Source organism: Glandiceps talaboti, chromosome 15 (genome assembly GCF_964340395.1).
Source record: "Glandiceps talaboti chromosome 15, keGlaTala1.1, whole genome shotgun sequence".
NCBI lineage: Eukaryota > Metazoa > Hemichordata > Enteropneusta > Spengelidae > Glandiceps > Glandiceps talaboti.
The window spans coordinates 23,186,627-23,202,958 of record NC_135563.1 but is presented as its reverse complement, the minus strand read 5'-3'; the positions used below and the strand labels follow the sequence as shown (position 1 = coordinate 23,202,958).

At 35.0% G+C, this 16,332-nt stretch overlaps 2 protein-coding genes across 2 annotated transcripts; one reads left to right on the top strand and one right to left on the bottom strand.

Moving 5' to 3' along the window:
• Positions 1 to 1,679: 1,679 nt before the first annotated feature.
• LOC144446579 (26S proteasome non-ATPase regulatory subunit 4-like) lies at positions 1,680 to 8,496 on the bottom strand. Its single transcript, XM_078136377.1, has 9 exons — positions 8,448 to 8,496; positions 7,877 to 8,017; positions 6,989 to 7,100; positions 5,634 to 5,789; positions 4,830 to 5,057; positions 4,134 to 4,251; positions 3,555 to 3,725; positions 3,045 to 3,121; positions 1,680 to 2,321 (listed from the first exon to the last, which is right to left on the bottom strand). The coding sequence occupies exons 1-9, from the start codon at positions 8,471 to 8,473 to the stop codon at positions 2,130 to 2,132; spliced, it is 1,221 nt and encodes a 406-aa protein (XP_077992503.1). The 5' UTR covers positions 8,474 to 8,496; the 3' UTR covers positions 1,680 to 2,129.
• Positions 8,497 to 8,805: 309 nt separating this feature from the next.
• Positions 8,806 to 12,971, top strand: LOC144446364 (RCC1 domain-containing protein 1-like). The gene is made up of 6 exons (XM_078136111.1): positions 8,806 to 8,974; positions 9,388 to 9,414; positions 10,085 to 10,235; positions 10,974 to 11,095; positions 11,829 to 12,278; positions 12,796 to 12,971. The coding sequence occupies exons 1-6, from the start codon at positions 8,806 to 8,808 to the stop codon at positions 12,969 to 12,971; spliced, it is 1,095 nt and encodes a 364-aa protein (XP_077992237.1).
• The last annotated feature ends 3,361 nt before the right edge of the window (positions 12,972 to 16,332 follow it).

Here is a 16,332-nt window from a genome sequence, read left to right as displayed (position 1 = left end):
AAATTATTCAAATATTTATCAGCTGTAACAGCATGTATACATATGGAAACCATGCTTTACTGTTTATATGAAAATCAGTATATTTGAGGAAAAGCTAACTAAATTATATTTGCAATGTATTTTTTCTTCTCCTTTAAGAATACCAATGTCAACTATGTGCATGCACTCATACTGAGTAACAACAGGTTCAATATTAATGAGTAACCCCCCCCTCCTCCCCCAGCTGTCCCTATTAAATACAATTTGAATTGCAAATTCCTGTATGAATAAACTACAATTATACACATTATTTATCCTTCTGAGCTCCAAAAATAAATGCACTTTTACTTTTGTTTTACATTTCATTACTTGTTATTCGTTATGGTCCTCCCTTTCACCTACTAAGTATACTGTCAACTGCAACATTAAACATTACAGAATGGTTTCATTTCAGCATTTCAGCGTTTGCCCCCCAAGCGGAAACTCTTGCATTTTGTGAGATCTCGTCCGCCATTTAAGAATATGGTCTATTTGATAAATACTTACAAGGGCTATGCAACTAACAACTTTCATTATGGCCATTGCTAGTTCAATATTTGATTAGCATGTGTTAATTGGTAAAAGTTTTATGACTGCAATAAGTAATTACTTGTATTAGTAATAGTAAAGTTACTTTATTGGAATCTAGTTTTTGAAGTGACTATGTAACTTTTGTCCAAATCTGTGACTCAGATGTCATCAGTGTAATGATGTTATGCCATTTGGTCAGGTGACCTCCTAATGGAATCATTTGACAATAAACTACTGTAAATAGGTGGGAGTCTACAGTCATGGTTGTTAGACAGCTAGTGTTCTTTAATTTTGATGGATTCACATGTTTTCCTAGGTCGGTCAGGACTTGTCTTCTCTAGCCAGGACCTTTGACTGCTCCATTGTAATCATTATGCTGAGTCTGATTAATTCAGATGAAGGTACATAGTCGCTTCAAAACTAGATTCCAGTTGGGTAACTTTACTACAACATCAGAGTTAAAGCTTGACAATCCTGAGAAAGGAACAACTTCTTATAACTACATTTGCTTGGCACAGTGATATTAGAAAGCGAAACAAAGTAATTTGTAGTTTGATAATAGAGGGCAGTATACCAATTTTTCACGAATCACAATGTTCACTGAAACTTCTGTAAAACAATACGGTGGGGTAGATAGATTTTTTATTTATTGTATTTTTTTTTCATGTGTGAGTGTAGTTCAGGTAGTTATGTTTTCCATTGTTTTCCATATGGTCACTGTGTTATTGATTTCATCTCATCAGATGTACAGCCATTACAGATTGGATTGGAACAACAGTGTTGCAATATTGTCTTTTTACATGTAAGTTGATGTCAGTTTCCGTATCCACTATTTCTGGTGAAACTTCACAATTTTCACGATTTTATTATTTTTTTTACCAAATATGTAAAAAAAAGTTTAGGGTCTGCAGTGAAAAACTAGGTGGGGGCAGGTAACTGGAACCACACAATTTTTTTATTAGGCCTAATTGTATTGTTTCTCAGTAAATATTCTGAATCTCCAATGACTTTGGTTCAAGCAAATTTATCATTCACTGAATTAACACATTCAATTTCATCACAACACAGTAACTGAATAAAACCTGACATTACAAAATGAATTATGTTGATAATTATATTTATTGTACCAAAGAGACAAAAAAGAACTTGACAAGACATAATTCTACTGTGTGTTGGCCATGTATACAATGTGTGTCCCCTAATATCATGCATGGATCATGCAGTGAATGGAGCTTACTTTAACTAACCATACCCATGGTTTACAACTAACCATTCGGAACTACTTCATACTAACTGTTTAGAAGTAGTTTGTACTAACAATTCATAACTAATTTGTACAAACTATTCATTACTAATTCGTACAAACCATTCATAACTAATTTGTACAAATCAATCGTTCTTAGTTTGAACAAACCATTCATAACCAATCTGTTCTACCCTTTCATAACTAGTTTGTCTGTGTAATAGAAATGTCGGTATCTCTCCTAGGTGAAAGCCATCCATGGCATTCTCAAGAGATTAAATACATTTTATGACATCAAAATAAAGTTTGTAAATCAATTTGATAGGACTATTTGTTTTCATTGTTTATCTTTATCTTTATCGTCTTTTTTCTTATCTTTGTCCTCAGACTTGGGTTGCTGGGTTAAAGTGCCCATGGCATTTTGTATGGCTTCACTAGAAGGATCCACTCCTGGAAGATTTTCTAAGACACCACGTAAAAAGTCTGGATCAGACATGACTTCACTGTAGTCATCATCAGGATCAGGTTGCTGTGAGAAAAATGAAAATAAAGTTGTTATTTACTGAAGACAAACTGTACTTGTCTGTAAGATTCAGTCATTGATTTGCTATGTAACCACTCACTACCAGATTTTAGCATATTGATCTTTCAGGCTGCAACTGTACTTGACAAGAATCACAATTTGATACATACAAAATATGCCAGATGCCAGTTATCAGAAAGACAAAAGATTATTTAGTTCTGCCACTAGGGGTGCTGTTTCACAGGGCCACAAATATCCAGTGACAGTACCATATACACTTGGGTAATGTCATGTACAGTCTATTAGTGTTAGTAGCACTTTACAAGAAACTGATAACCAATGGAATTCTTGGCCAGCTAAAATAATACTTGTTTTTTCTCTTTTTGTTTGTGTTATGTAAGAAACCCATATTTTTCTTTACTGCCTTATGTGCTACAATGCCACTGGCATCCATGATAGTATTCATTTCCCTATCAATCTACTATATCCTTTTGTGTTACTTCATAAATCCAAATGTCTGGCATACTCATTTATCTACATTTGGCATATTGCTGACAAGAAATATACAGTAAATGCATCAAGAGGTCCAAATGAAAACAGCATTTTTGGTCACTCCAAAACTAGAACTATGATGGCAATGCTGTTATGAAATGATGTTGAACAGTAACATACAGTACAAACTACTCTATGCTGATAATATAGAATGAATGGCATTGGTGGTATACATACCTTATCTGGTTCTGATGTGTCCATAGGTGTTTCCTCTTGTGATCTCCTACTTGCTGGGTTAGCTAATTCAGATATCTCTGCAAGTCAAGACATATTTTATGTTATGACATAGGTAAGACTTATCTCATAGCTTGTGAGCTATATGAAGACTTTCAAATATATATCATGTATTTATTATAAATGTTATTTACAGTGTCTAAGGAGACAGACTTGATTAGCAAGTAGCTATTTTCTGGTCTCCTTTTACCTACCTCAAAAAATGTATTATTTATTTTGTCTACAAATGTAAATTTAATAAGTAGGTAATAAAGAAGATATATATATATTGATTGCTTTCTGGAACAATTACAGAATTATTACATATTCTGTATACATATGTCATTAATACTGAACCCATGAGGGAGGCCCTCACTGCACTTCTTGGGAGACAAGTGTTTATATACTTAAAGACCTATCTAGTATAAATAAAGATTATTTATGGTGACAGCTGACATCACACAGCACACTTACCATCACTGGATTGTTGTGTCAATGACATCTGCATGGCATAGGCAATTTGTTCCTCCTCACTCATAGACTGGAAATCAGGCATTGGTCTCTCTGGTACACTTTCAACGGCTGATGGTGGCTGTTGCATGGACATTTTGATAGCTTGTTCTAATAATGCCTCCTCACTATCAGCTGGTAAAAAAAGAGTTAAAGACACATTTTATTATATCAGTCTTCTTTGGCTTCAAAATGAACAAAACAGAGGTTTTTGTTCACACAAATAAAACATACACCTCAAATTTATTTTGCACCGTGTTTTACAGTTAGAATTCTACAGTACCACCTTGCATCTATATAAAGAAATATTAAGTTTATGTACATCTGACTGCCAATTTTTCCATTGTAAGAGTGACAGTAAAGCATGTTACCACACAACACTAGTATACTCAACTGTGTCGAAATTCAAACTGCAAAACCTGACCACTCTCAATTTTCTGATAACATAATTGATACAAATACTACTGACCACATTCCTAATTCATCTAAACAACTTTGTCTGTAGTTTGAATTTAAGTGATTTTAGAAAAGTGTTGTACATACTTGCCACAGTTGCCTTCTGTTCCCCTCCTCCTTCAGTTGTAGCAACCGACTCTGTTTGTACTTTCCTGGTATCATCATCCTGTCTCTGTCTTTGTTCCTCCATTGAGATACGTAGTGCCTAAACACATAACACATGAAATCTCAATCATTCATTTCAACAGAAGGTAAAAAAAACCCACATCAAATTGCTAATACAGACAATGTAAGGATGAAGAAAATAGAAGACAGTCTTTATTTGGAATGTCATGTCAATAAATAACACATGACAAAATGGACTATTCTGATACCGGAAAACTCCCAAGTCGTTTATTTTCTCTTACACAGAAGTCAAGGTCATTACTTATTCAGTATCATAAGATTTCAATGTCAATGCTGTTATGAGAGTCCAACCTTTCCACATATTGCTGTAATGGTAACAACACACTGCTGTATTACAATTTAAAACCATTCATCTTGTCAATACTAAGAATGAACAAATCTTTCACTAGTGAATATGAAGAGGTACAAAGTACCTATCCCATTCACTTTAAAACTGGCATTTTTAAATTTCAATTTCATCATTGCACCAGTGGGGTAGAGATTCAGGGAAATGATGTTTATTTTGACTGCTATGATTTCTTTGCACTACAGCTCAGCTGACTTACCATTGCTAGTTCAGGATCAGTAGTAGGATCAAATCCAAACTAGCTGACTTACCATTGCTAGTTCAGGATCCGTAGTAGGATCAAATCCAAACTCAAATTCATTAGATGCACCACTTAGACCTGGTACAGCACCACTACCATCTTCTCCAACAATCACAGGTGAACTGACCAAGGCATCAGAAAGAATAGGACCTGGTGGTACTGTCACAAGATGTGATCCTGTGCCATCTTTTCCATTTACTGTGTTCACAAAGGATTCTAATTTACCTGTATTTGCAGCCTATATACAGGAAATACAACAGATATTGGTGACAAGGAAGAACCAATTTTAGAAAATTTCCCTAAGAATGACGGTGTAAATTTATGCAAAAATTTATCTAGTTTTCTCTACATCATTTTTGAGATAATCCCAAGATATGATCATAAACAGGACTTCACTAGTCACTCACTCAATACAGTATTTTTGTTATAGGGAATAAGAAGGTGAAATCTACCAGTTTATCGAAATCTTTACTGGGGTTCCTCACCAAATTTGTGAAAACGACAAAACATTATGGTACAAGGATGGGTTGAAAGTATAGAATTTTTTTACCAGACCCCCTCTCACGTATTACCTAGGCTCCCACTCCCTACCAAATACACTAATACAACACTGCTGATGCCTGAAGGCATTCATTGGTCAACTCTAAAAGTCACTAAATCTCAAGTTTTCTTGTGATATTCAACCTACGTTACTTTCGTTGTCAGATATCAATATTGATACCAGAGTTGTTGTCAAAGATAATTAGGTATTTAGCATATTTACGGTATATCATCACATGAATGTCTCTCAATTTAACAAACAACATTGTCTTACATCTTCACCAAAGTTGACAATATCTAGATGAACTTTTTCTTTCTTCAACTTCTTGGCCAGCTTAGTCAACTCCTTGTCTTCTTCTTCGATAGGACTTCCAACAAATACTATGATTCTCATTCTATGGTTTCTACCTTGTCTGTGCTTCAATGCTAACTGTCAAGACAAAAAAAACATAGCAGAAGTCACAATAATGCTATGGAGAATCATCAAAATACTTTATATACTTTCATGCAAAATTTATACTAGAGATAGGTTTCCTCATAATACTCATCCCCTGATATACATTTCATCTCATAGGTGCATCATAACAATCATGTGATTTCTTGTATGACACCATTACATGCACCCAAATAGTGCTACAAATGCATTACTATATGTGCACATCAGATTCAGTTGACTTTGTACTATTTTGACCCTCTAGCATGAGGTCAAATGCTATTACAAGTACCAACCTCTAGCATGAGGTCAAATGCTATTACAAGTACCAACCTCTAGCATGAGGTAAAATGCTATTACAAGTACCAACCTCTAGCATGTGGTCAAATGCTATTTCAAGTACCAACCTCTAGCATGAGGTAAAATGCTATATTACAAGTACCAACCCTCTAGCATGAGGTAAAATGCTATTACAAGTACCAACCTCTAGCCTGTGGTCAAATGCTATTTCAAGTACCAACCCTCTAGCATGAGGTAAAATGCTATTACAAGTACCAACCTCTAGCATGTGGTCAAATGCTATTTCAAGTACCAACCCTCTAGCATGAGGTAAAATGCTATATTACAAGTACCAACCTCTAGCATGAGGTAAAATGTTATATTACAAGTACCAACCTCAAGCATGAGGTAAAATGCTATTACAAGTACCAACCTCTAGCATGAGGTAAAATGCTATTTCAAGTACCAACCTCTAGCATGAGGTAAAATGCTATATTACAAGTACCGAAAATTACCAATCACCAGAAGAACAGATGTTGAGGATGTCTCTATATTAAGTTTTACAGAAGTGGTTACTTAGGTGTTCCATACAATTTTTAATATGCCAAAGACTGCAGGTAAATTGTGTAAAGTGAAATATGCACGTCAAACTTTTATTGCTGACAATGACTTTGCAGGACGATGTGGCCTATTTAAAAAATAGACAAGATTTCCTAAGTAAAGAGTACTTGATGTATGTACATATGTACAATTTGTGTTTTGTTGTTACATTTTATTCTGAACTGTTCAAAAAATGTCCACCATTTCTACATATAGATGTGTGTTCAAAAATGTAGATGAGGTGGATAATAGGTATAGTGAATGATACTAGAGGCCAAACTGTTGATATCCGATCAGTGCAGAAAAAATATACTCACATGTGCTACTCTAACTCCTGTAGTGAATTTGATGGTTCCCTTGGGTTGTACTTGATGTAAACTTGCAAGGATCTTACCAACATCTGTTGTCAACGTTGCTAATACTTTAACACTATGATACACAAATACAACAAAAATATGACATAAGTTACATTTCAACAACATGAATACCTTGCTTGTGCTTGCCCATGTGTTCATTTGGTCTATTTTCATGTACAATATGAAGTTTGTGAGATAATTACATTTCAATCAAAGTATTTCAATGGAATATTTTTTTTTTAATTTTAGAGAGATCTGTGAGAAGAGTATCACACTGGAAACATGTTACAGGTATCTTTAGACTAAATATAATGTAGTTCCACCACAAGTATGTTTTACTACTAGCCCAACAGTAAAAATAAATTCTTAGAATTAAAATCAAAGTGCTATAATGTTACGACAATGTCAAGCAAATCTGACTTCATAGAGAAGTCTATCACTGTCAGTCAGGTATATAAATGGTGATTATAATTTGTCAAATGACTTTTAGGGCACATGCAGAACAGTGATCCTTTGTTAAGAATGACATGTAGGGTCTGGTCTAATTCAACATCTTATCCCTAATCCTACATCCCTAGTATGAATACAAATGTGTATCTATAGGCTGTGCAGTGTTCTATAGTTTAGATGTTATCTGTGGCATCAAATCTCAAGATCTCTCTTCATGTCTAGCTAGCTCAAGAAGAGATGATTTGATACCATGGGTAGCATCTAGACTAACTATTCTACATTCTGCCAAACTAAAACATCATACAATCATTTCCTGCGTGGACGTTTTCCCCCTAAAGTATGAACAAAATAAAATGAACACATTCTTTTCATATGTTTATGACAATATACTGAACTCACTTGGCGAGTGTTATAAGTCCTATGTTGTTTTCAGGATTAGATCTCGTCTTGGAATGGCATACTAAGTTCACGGCATCTTGCTGTGCTTGTAACCTTGTTGGAATGAAGTCACCATTCCTCATGTATTCACTTGTATCCACACTGAAATCATACAAACATGAAAAATAATACCATATTTTTCAAATCATTCAAAATGGAGGCCTGTATTTAAAATACTCGTACTCAATGAATTAAAATGTTGACTAGATTTCCAGTAAAGCCTTATTCATGTACAAAAGTAAAGTAACTACACTCATTTCCTCTCTTCTTTCGAAAAAAACGATCTGCTGTAACTTGTAAGATCTATTAGAAACAAGTAAAAAGCTTCACGTTCCAGTAAACTTACGAGAGAGCTCGAGAAATCGCATAGTCATGACGTTGGCTACCAAACTAGTCCCTCTGATTTCGATGTAGAGACCAAAACATGAATCTAACTTTAGTGTAATGAAAATTCACATATTGAATGTTATTCTGGTTGTCATTTGCCGTTGAAATGTTTTCGATAAATTATGAAAAATTGTCGTAAACTTACCACACTATAGTACTTTCGAGCACCATTTTGACTGCTGTAATGTTTTGAGGAACAGTTCTCTAAGGTGTGATTTGATTAGTCAATTTCAGTTTGCGTTTTGTCCAAGGGCAAATATGGACCAATCGAAAAGACGGTAACACAGCACTTACTGAACCTGTTAATTGCGCATGCGTTCACTTTAAGTTTTAGAAAGCGCCACCAACGGCTATTTGGCGCAAGGGAGAGGATCTTATTCTCAGCCAGAGACAGAATGAGTAAAGTAGTGTATCTTTTAAAATTGATATCGTGGATTTATTTTAAGGGGACATTTTTTTAATTCACAACAAAACTTCAGGCATTTACATTTATAAAGTGCAACATGAGACGTTTTGGTTTTGGCTTCAATGGTTTTGGACAATTATTATCGCTTCGTGATGAGATGCAAAGTATTCCTCATCCCACCCAACTCAATATTGAATGTATGGAGTGTAAAATGGAAGATGTTACCATGGTAACAGCAAACTGGAGTACAATATGTTATTTGACGGGTAAGAGTGTTCTTTATATCTTTTGAAAGTAATCGGTGATTTCATCAGGCAAGTACGTACATCTGTGTGTCAGCTGTTTTAAATCAACATTATGAAATTCAAAAGTTTGAAAAATTATATTCGGTTTATGAAAGGTATCTGAGATTTTTAGTCAGGGCTCATATATTGAGTTGTTTTAAATTTTAAAATTTGCCTCTCAGTCTGTCATAGTAAAATGTGCTCAACAGGTCTAAGATTTTAGTAGACAATAAAATATTGGTAACAGAAGACCTCTAACATTTACACTGCATGCACATATCTAAAGTTTATATAAAGTGAGATCTCAGCTAAAAAACTTTGGGACTTAGCCCATCCTTATGTTGAGCACCTTCTGTGTATATGTTTTGATTAACAAACTTCTGTTTTGTTGACAGGAAATGACAAAAAGCTTCATTTACAAGGTTTCTGTGGAAGTCAAACTCAACAACAACAACAACAACAACAACAACAACAACAACAACAACAACAACATACAAGCTTAAGGTTTCCGTTTCCAATACAACAAGTTTCTTTCAAAGGAGAAGAAATAATCATGACTGTTCCAAACCACTCGCAATGTTTCTCCTGGAAATATGCTCAATCTTGTAAAAAGGGCAACATTCCACGACTTGTCAATGTAAAGAAGCTTGTGGGAAATGAACACATGGATTGCAGACTGAAATGTGTTAGAGGTGGTGATATGTATACAGTTGCTATAATGGGTAAGAGGAGAAATGTGTTAACAATGGTGATGTGTATATAATTGCTGTAATGGGTAAGAGAAATGTGTTAGTGGTGGTGATATGTACGTGTATCATGAAGTTGCTAATAGGTAAGAGCTAGGAGAAATATGTTAATGGTGGTGATACGATTGCTGTAATGGGTAAGAGGAGAAATGTGTTAGCGATGGTGATATGTATATAATTGCTATAATGAGAAATGTGTTTTAATAATAGTGATGGTGATATATTGTAAATCATTCATAATTACATCATCACATATAACTCATAATCTTATATATTCCATTGAAAACACATCATTCCTTCTCATTCATAGTTTGATTTCTTTAAAATCCTACATCTTATTTTTTAGATGATCAACAAGCTGGTGAAATTGATCTAGAGGAAAGATTTATTTTTCGACCTTTTGACCTGCAAGTTCCTGTTAATCAAGTGAGCTGTGGAAAGGAGCATGTGTTGTTGCTAAGTAACACTGGTGAAGTCTACAGCCTGGGTCTTGGCAGGTATGGCTTGATAATGCTATCCTCACCTCATACATCATTCAGCAGTTTTGGGGGTTTATTCTACATTTTGGTCTGATTTCACTTTATTTCAGATAGTTCACAATTCTCAAATACCGATATAAGTAGTTTGTAGTATTAACCTTTAGATGGTGCAAGAATCACGTCTATAGTGTCTATTTCAAGTTGCTCTTTTCAGGTGAGAGAATACTTCATGGTCTGGTTATCAAAAAGATAAAAGATTGATATAATTTTACCACTAGGGGTGCTAAGGGTATTTGATATGGCTTATTTTAGTTTTATCATAATGTGTTAGTATTTATCAATCACCCATTTCAATTTGACAGAGAGTACATGTAGAAAAGTAAAACTGCAAAAATCTTTGAACTGACAGGCTTAACATCAATATGCTACATTGTAAGTGTCCCATATTTCCATACTTTTGGTCAAAAAAGTGCTTCTGAATATGTAAGCGTCCCTTGTGGCCAAACTGTGAAATCTTTTTGATAACTGACATAGGGTGCTGACTGTTGTTTACAGAATCCTGATTAGTTTTTTAAATATACATCAATATATACTAGTAGTGAACAAAGGAGAAAAGGAAACATCCATAAAATTTACCTAAAGTACTGTATTTAGAAGACAAATGTACAAAACAAAGTCTGACAGATACTTAAAAATGATGTAAATGACTTCTTGTCTGTTTCATGTTTGTGTAACAAAAACTATTTTCTTTTTCAGTCGTGGTCAGCTTGGTCATGGAACTAGTGAAAAAGAATCACTGCCAAGAGTCATAGAAGCACTTCAAGGAGTTGCCATGGCAACAGTTGCTGCAGGAGGATGGCATTCAGCAGCAGTCAGTGGTAAGTTTACTACCTGTTATTGGTTATAAGCACAAAACAAAACAAAACAATACAACTGTGGTCCATATGTGAACTGTAATGACCAATTTTCTTTCTTTGTTGATTACAGTTGTATTTGACTTTAAGGTAAGAATTGACTAACACAGATTATTTCAGTTTGGAGATCAATGTTTTATTATAGGTGCTGTTCATTGCCATTCGATCTTTGTACATTGCCAGAATTTGAGATGAAATTAGGCTATCTACTTTTGGTGATTTTATCCAATTAACAGAAATGTTTTACTGATTTTAGGGATTAGACTGCAAGATGCGTCATGTTGCTCTGCCTTCACCAGCCTCCTCTCCCCCAGAGAGACCGGTGAGAGGGGTTGACTGACGTGTGAGGGCACCTTGTCATGGTGTACCTTAGACACACACACACACACACACTGATAGGCAAATGAACACTACACAGAGAGAGAGAGAGCGAGACTGATAGGCAAATGAACACTACACACACACACACACACACACACACACACACAGACTGATAGGCAAATGAACAGACTGTCTTTGTTGTTCCAGGAGAATCACCACCTTCCCACAGAAAGTGTTGATCACTCTTGAACACAAAAATTGAAAACAACACTAAATGAATGAAACAGATGTACATAAAGAAATTGAGCCTTATTCACCAAATCAGATTTTAATCAAATTGTTTATTGCCAAGTTTTCTTTTCTTTGTTCTGAGAAGCCATAGGAGATGTATATGTTTGGGGATGGAATGAAGCAGGTCAACTCGGCTTACCTATGAAAGACGCACCTGACAGATCCAGGAGCAAAGAAGAACAAAGTGCTGATTTTTCACAAAGCGGGCAAGAAAATTACAAGGGATGTATTACCAAGGAAACAAAAGTTGACACAGAAACTATTTTGAAACTTGAGGTGTCACCAATAAGTGATCAGGAAAAGGAGAGAGTTCGAGACGAGAACATTGATACAGGTCAGAATACGTCACAAAAAATGAAACAAACGGACATGGAACAGACCACTTCAGTGACAACAGATAAACCATCTTTCAATGATGATGATGATAAGGATGTCATTGTTCTTTGTCAAATGGTACCATGTCTACTAGAATTTCCAGATGAGGTCAACATATCAAAGGTCAGCTGTGGGTCAAGACATACTGTTGCTATATCAGGTATGTCTTAGGATGCAACATTTAAAAGAGATAAAAACACTTCTCAATAAAATTTCACCTTCAACAGGTGGAGATTATTTTTTCACTCAAATGAAATGATTACATTATTAGGATACATATTATGTCTAGTTGTATATGTACAACACTTTTTTACCCAGAAATGCCACTTCAGGAAATAAATGCATTTTCATAAACTTTGGGTTCTGGACTCATTTAATGATTTCACATTACACACCCTTTTGCATGTTTGCCAAAAACCACCAAATTGAAACTCTATTTTATTTCTTTTGTTCTCAAACCAGTCCACAATTGCCTCATGGGAATTAACAGATAGACATTTATTAGATGAACACTGAATATTTATGACTTATAAGTGCATGTTATCTTCAAAATAACAAAAAAATCATGAAATGGCTCTTGGCAATACAAACAGTTAGTGATGATGAACATGATAAACTTTTATTTGCCAATGGTCAATTTCTCTTGTGAGTAAACTGTCAACTTGGTCTTTTCACAGAAACAGGGAATGTGTACACTTGGGGATGGAATGGTTATGGCCAGTTAGGACATGGAGACTATGTCTCAAGAGATGTCATCACCTTGGTAAAATATTTCAAAGAAAATGACTACAAAGTATATGATGCAACCTGTGGCCCATGGAACACAATATTATCTGTCACCATACCCCAATGAATGAATAACTTGATTAAAGCATATTTTACGATTTCAGTCAGATTCTTGCAACATTTCACTTCAGACTCTGTTACATTTATATAGGTTATACCCAGTTATAATACTTTGAAGTTGGAAATTTTTGACTGAACAAACTTTGATATTTCACTTGAAAGCATACATTTTACCATAGACCCTCCACTAGGTGTATGATTGTACACATCAGACTCAATCATGTGCGAAATTCTCTCACTGGGAACAAGTTGCAGACCAAGTTGGAAAATATAATGTCAATCAATCAGTAGTTGATTTTCCGGTTCCAAGATGCATTGCGCGAGAAGACATCGCTTAAGCTGTTACATTTAGTCTTGTTTTGTCTTGAAATAACATTTTCATCAGGAAATGATGGAAAGACATGTTGACCTCTTTAATTGAGGGACTTTATAGCACAGAGTCTACAAGGCATCAATGACAGAGAGGGATTTATGGGTAAACCCAGGGTATGGTCAGGTGACAACCATCCCCCTGAGTAGCGTATGCAAAGCCCTCAGCGCATACACAATACATGGTATTGTATGGAGAGACACGCAATGCATCTTGGAACCAGCAACAGGTCTATTCTGTTGACTTGGTAATACTAAGTATCACACCACGTAACAGCAATCTCGAGAGACAAAGATTCCCTCTTTTGTAATATTTGGTATTTATTTTGGTTTGTTTAGAAAAAATAATACAAAAACTTTGCAAAGCATTATGATAACCCTGAAGAAATCTATGGCACTTACTCTTATCAAGAATATAACTAGATTTGAACTGTGGTGCATGTACATAACATGATTATAATATGTATGAAGAATATATAGAATTTGACATAACACATCAGGTCAAAATCAAAGAATCCCTGACAAGTTACAACACATATAACAAGAATTCAAAAACTTCTCCATTTTACAAGAACATAAAGTTATGATGACACAAAAGTGACAGATTGGTCACTAATTGCAGTATGACAGTTGTTTATGATAGCTTGTAATGAGAACACAGTATGAGCTCACCAGCCACCATTTCATGTCATGCATATAGTGAATATTAAGCAGAAATGTAAAGGTTTCTGAAGGGGGATATGGAAATCCAAACAAACCTAGACGTAAACTAACAATTTGAATTGGATTTGCAATTTGAATTAAAGACTTATCAGAACTATTATAATACTGGAAACATGAGTAGAAACATAATAAAATGAAAAAGTATTTGTATAAAAAAAATTTTGCCAAAAAAGTTGTCTGTCTATATTTCTGACTACATAACTTATTGATGCACAAGTACTCATGCTAAACATGTTAAGAAATGGAAAAGGTGTTTATATATTTTATCAATTTTGACTTTCCAATAAAAGAACAAACTTTTTTTTTTTTAACTTTAGGTCTATCTGCACTGTTTATTTTGACATCAAGTATATCTACACATGTTTGCTTACTCAGGTCGAGTGCCATCAGATTTGGTTTGTTTGTGTTTTGCCTTGATTTCAGCTTTCACTTGCTTTCTCTGACTGGCTAGTTTCTTACATTCTTGTTTGTGGCAAGCTATCCAATGGGTACGCTGACATGCCCTACCACAGTATCGAACCATGCGGCAAGCTGGAAACAAATACACAATAATACTGTAGTCATTAAATAACTAGAAAATCAGAACACGCTCTATAATAGTAATAATAATAATGTTAGTTTTTATATAGCGCTTTCCCACTCTGTGCTCAAAGCGCTTTACAATTATTACCCCTGGCTTGGATCTATATAGGCACTGGGGAGCATACAATCCATTGCAGCCTTTATAAGGTCCCCAATTATACAGCTGGGTTGACTAAAACAGTCATGGTTCAAATCTTGCCGAAGAACTTTAGCCACTTAGAAACAAACAGCAGCGATGGGGCTTGAACCTGCAACCTGCCAATTCCAAGGCGGCGACTCTAACCATTCGCCCGTCATGACCTTATTTGAACGACTGTGTGCATACCAACATTCAACACCAGATACTTTTCTCTTTCTCAAATTATAACTCCTTGATGTAAGCTTGAATTATAACAATGACTTGTTGTAACTGAAATACTGTTCCTTAACATACCAAAGTTTCTCATAAATATATTAAAAGTCTAATAATATGTAATAATATCCTAAATATCATGCCAAGCATAAAATGGTTACAATTAGACAGTAAGACACCCAACTGCAGTATGACTGTTCTCCCACAAAAAGCCACAATTACAACCCCCCCTTTATCAATATAGACAAGAAATGGAACAATTTAAGTCTTGCCATTAAATCTAAAGTTATCAGAAAGAATTGAAACAGTGGAAGAAAGTTGAATGCAACATTTATCTCATAATGTTAATTCTTATTTGTTATGTGACTACATTTGCAATGGTAGCTTCTATTTCTCTCACACTGGTCAGAACAGTAATAACAGAGCCTTGACTTCTCTAAGTGTACGACTGTCTACAGTGTGCTTTCTGGGCCAATTTGATGTGCCACTGATGCACACAATTTCTAGAGATGCACCAAAATTTGGTGTTCCCATCTCTTACTATGTTGTTACTCACAAGAAATGCCACTTTTTATCATACTGACCTACAACAACAAAATTTAGTTATCATTAGAGGGCACACTGCTGTCCACCATGGTGCATGTATGTAGTTGATGATCAGTCAAATTGAATGACATATACAAGCCATACATAAGTCAACAGAGAACATAGCTTTTCATAAGTACAAATGTGAGTTAGACTTGCATACAAAATCAATCTGGGAGCAAGAATTTAAAAACATGTCTGCCAATCAATTTTTTCAGGTGTATTTCTTACCTGAACAGCACTGTAAGTCATTAGGTTTGCCGCAATTACTGCACAGCGAGTCTGTTTTACTGTCTCTCATCAGATTCAATGTTTCTTCCATATATGGTCCATGTCCACATGGCCATTCGTGTTCTCTTACAACCTGACGTCCTGGTCCTGGTTTCTCATCAAATAAATCTGAAGAGAGAACCAAAATTAAACGACCACATGGAAAACTGAAATGGTAATATCTGAACTTGAGCATTTCCTATACTTGACATCACTGTTGTTGTCGTCATCGTCGTGGTAGTAGTATTAGTTGTTTGTTCAATTATTGTGACTTGCAACTCAAGGTGTTGCCCAGCCCAATGGACTTTTAAGTCACCATTCATTTGAATGTATACTATCCAAATACTTGTAAAACTTTAGTTCTAAACTCTTAAATTGAGAGACATTCATTGGCCATGTGATGGCATGCTATATACACAAAAACATTTCTCCAATGGTTTATATGGTATAAAATTACCAACTCAAGATTCATCAACGACAGTCTGAT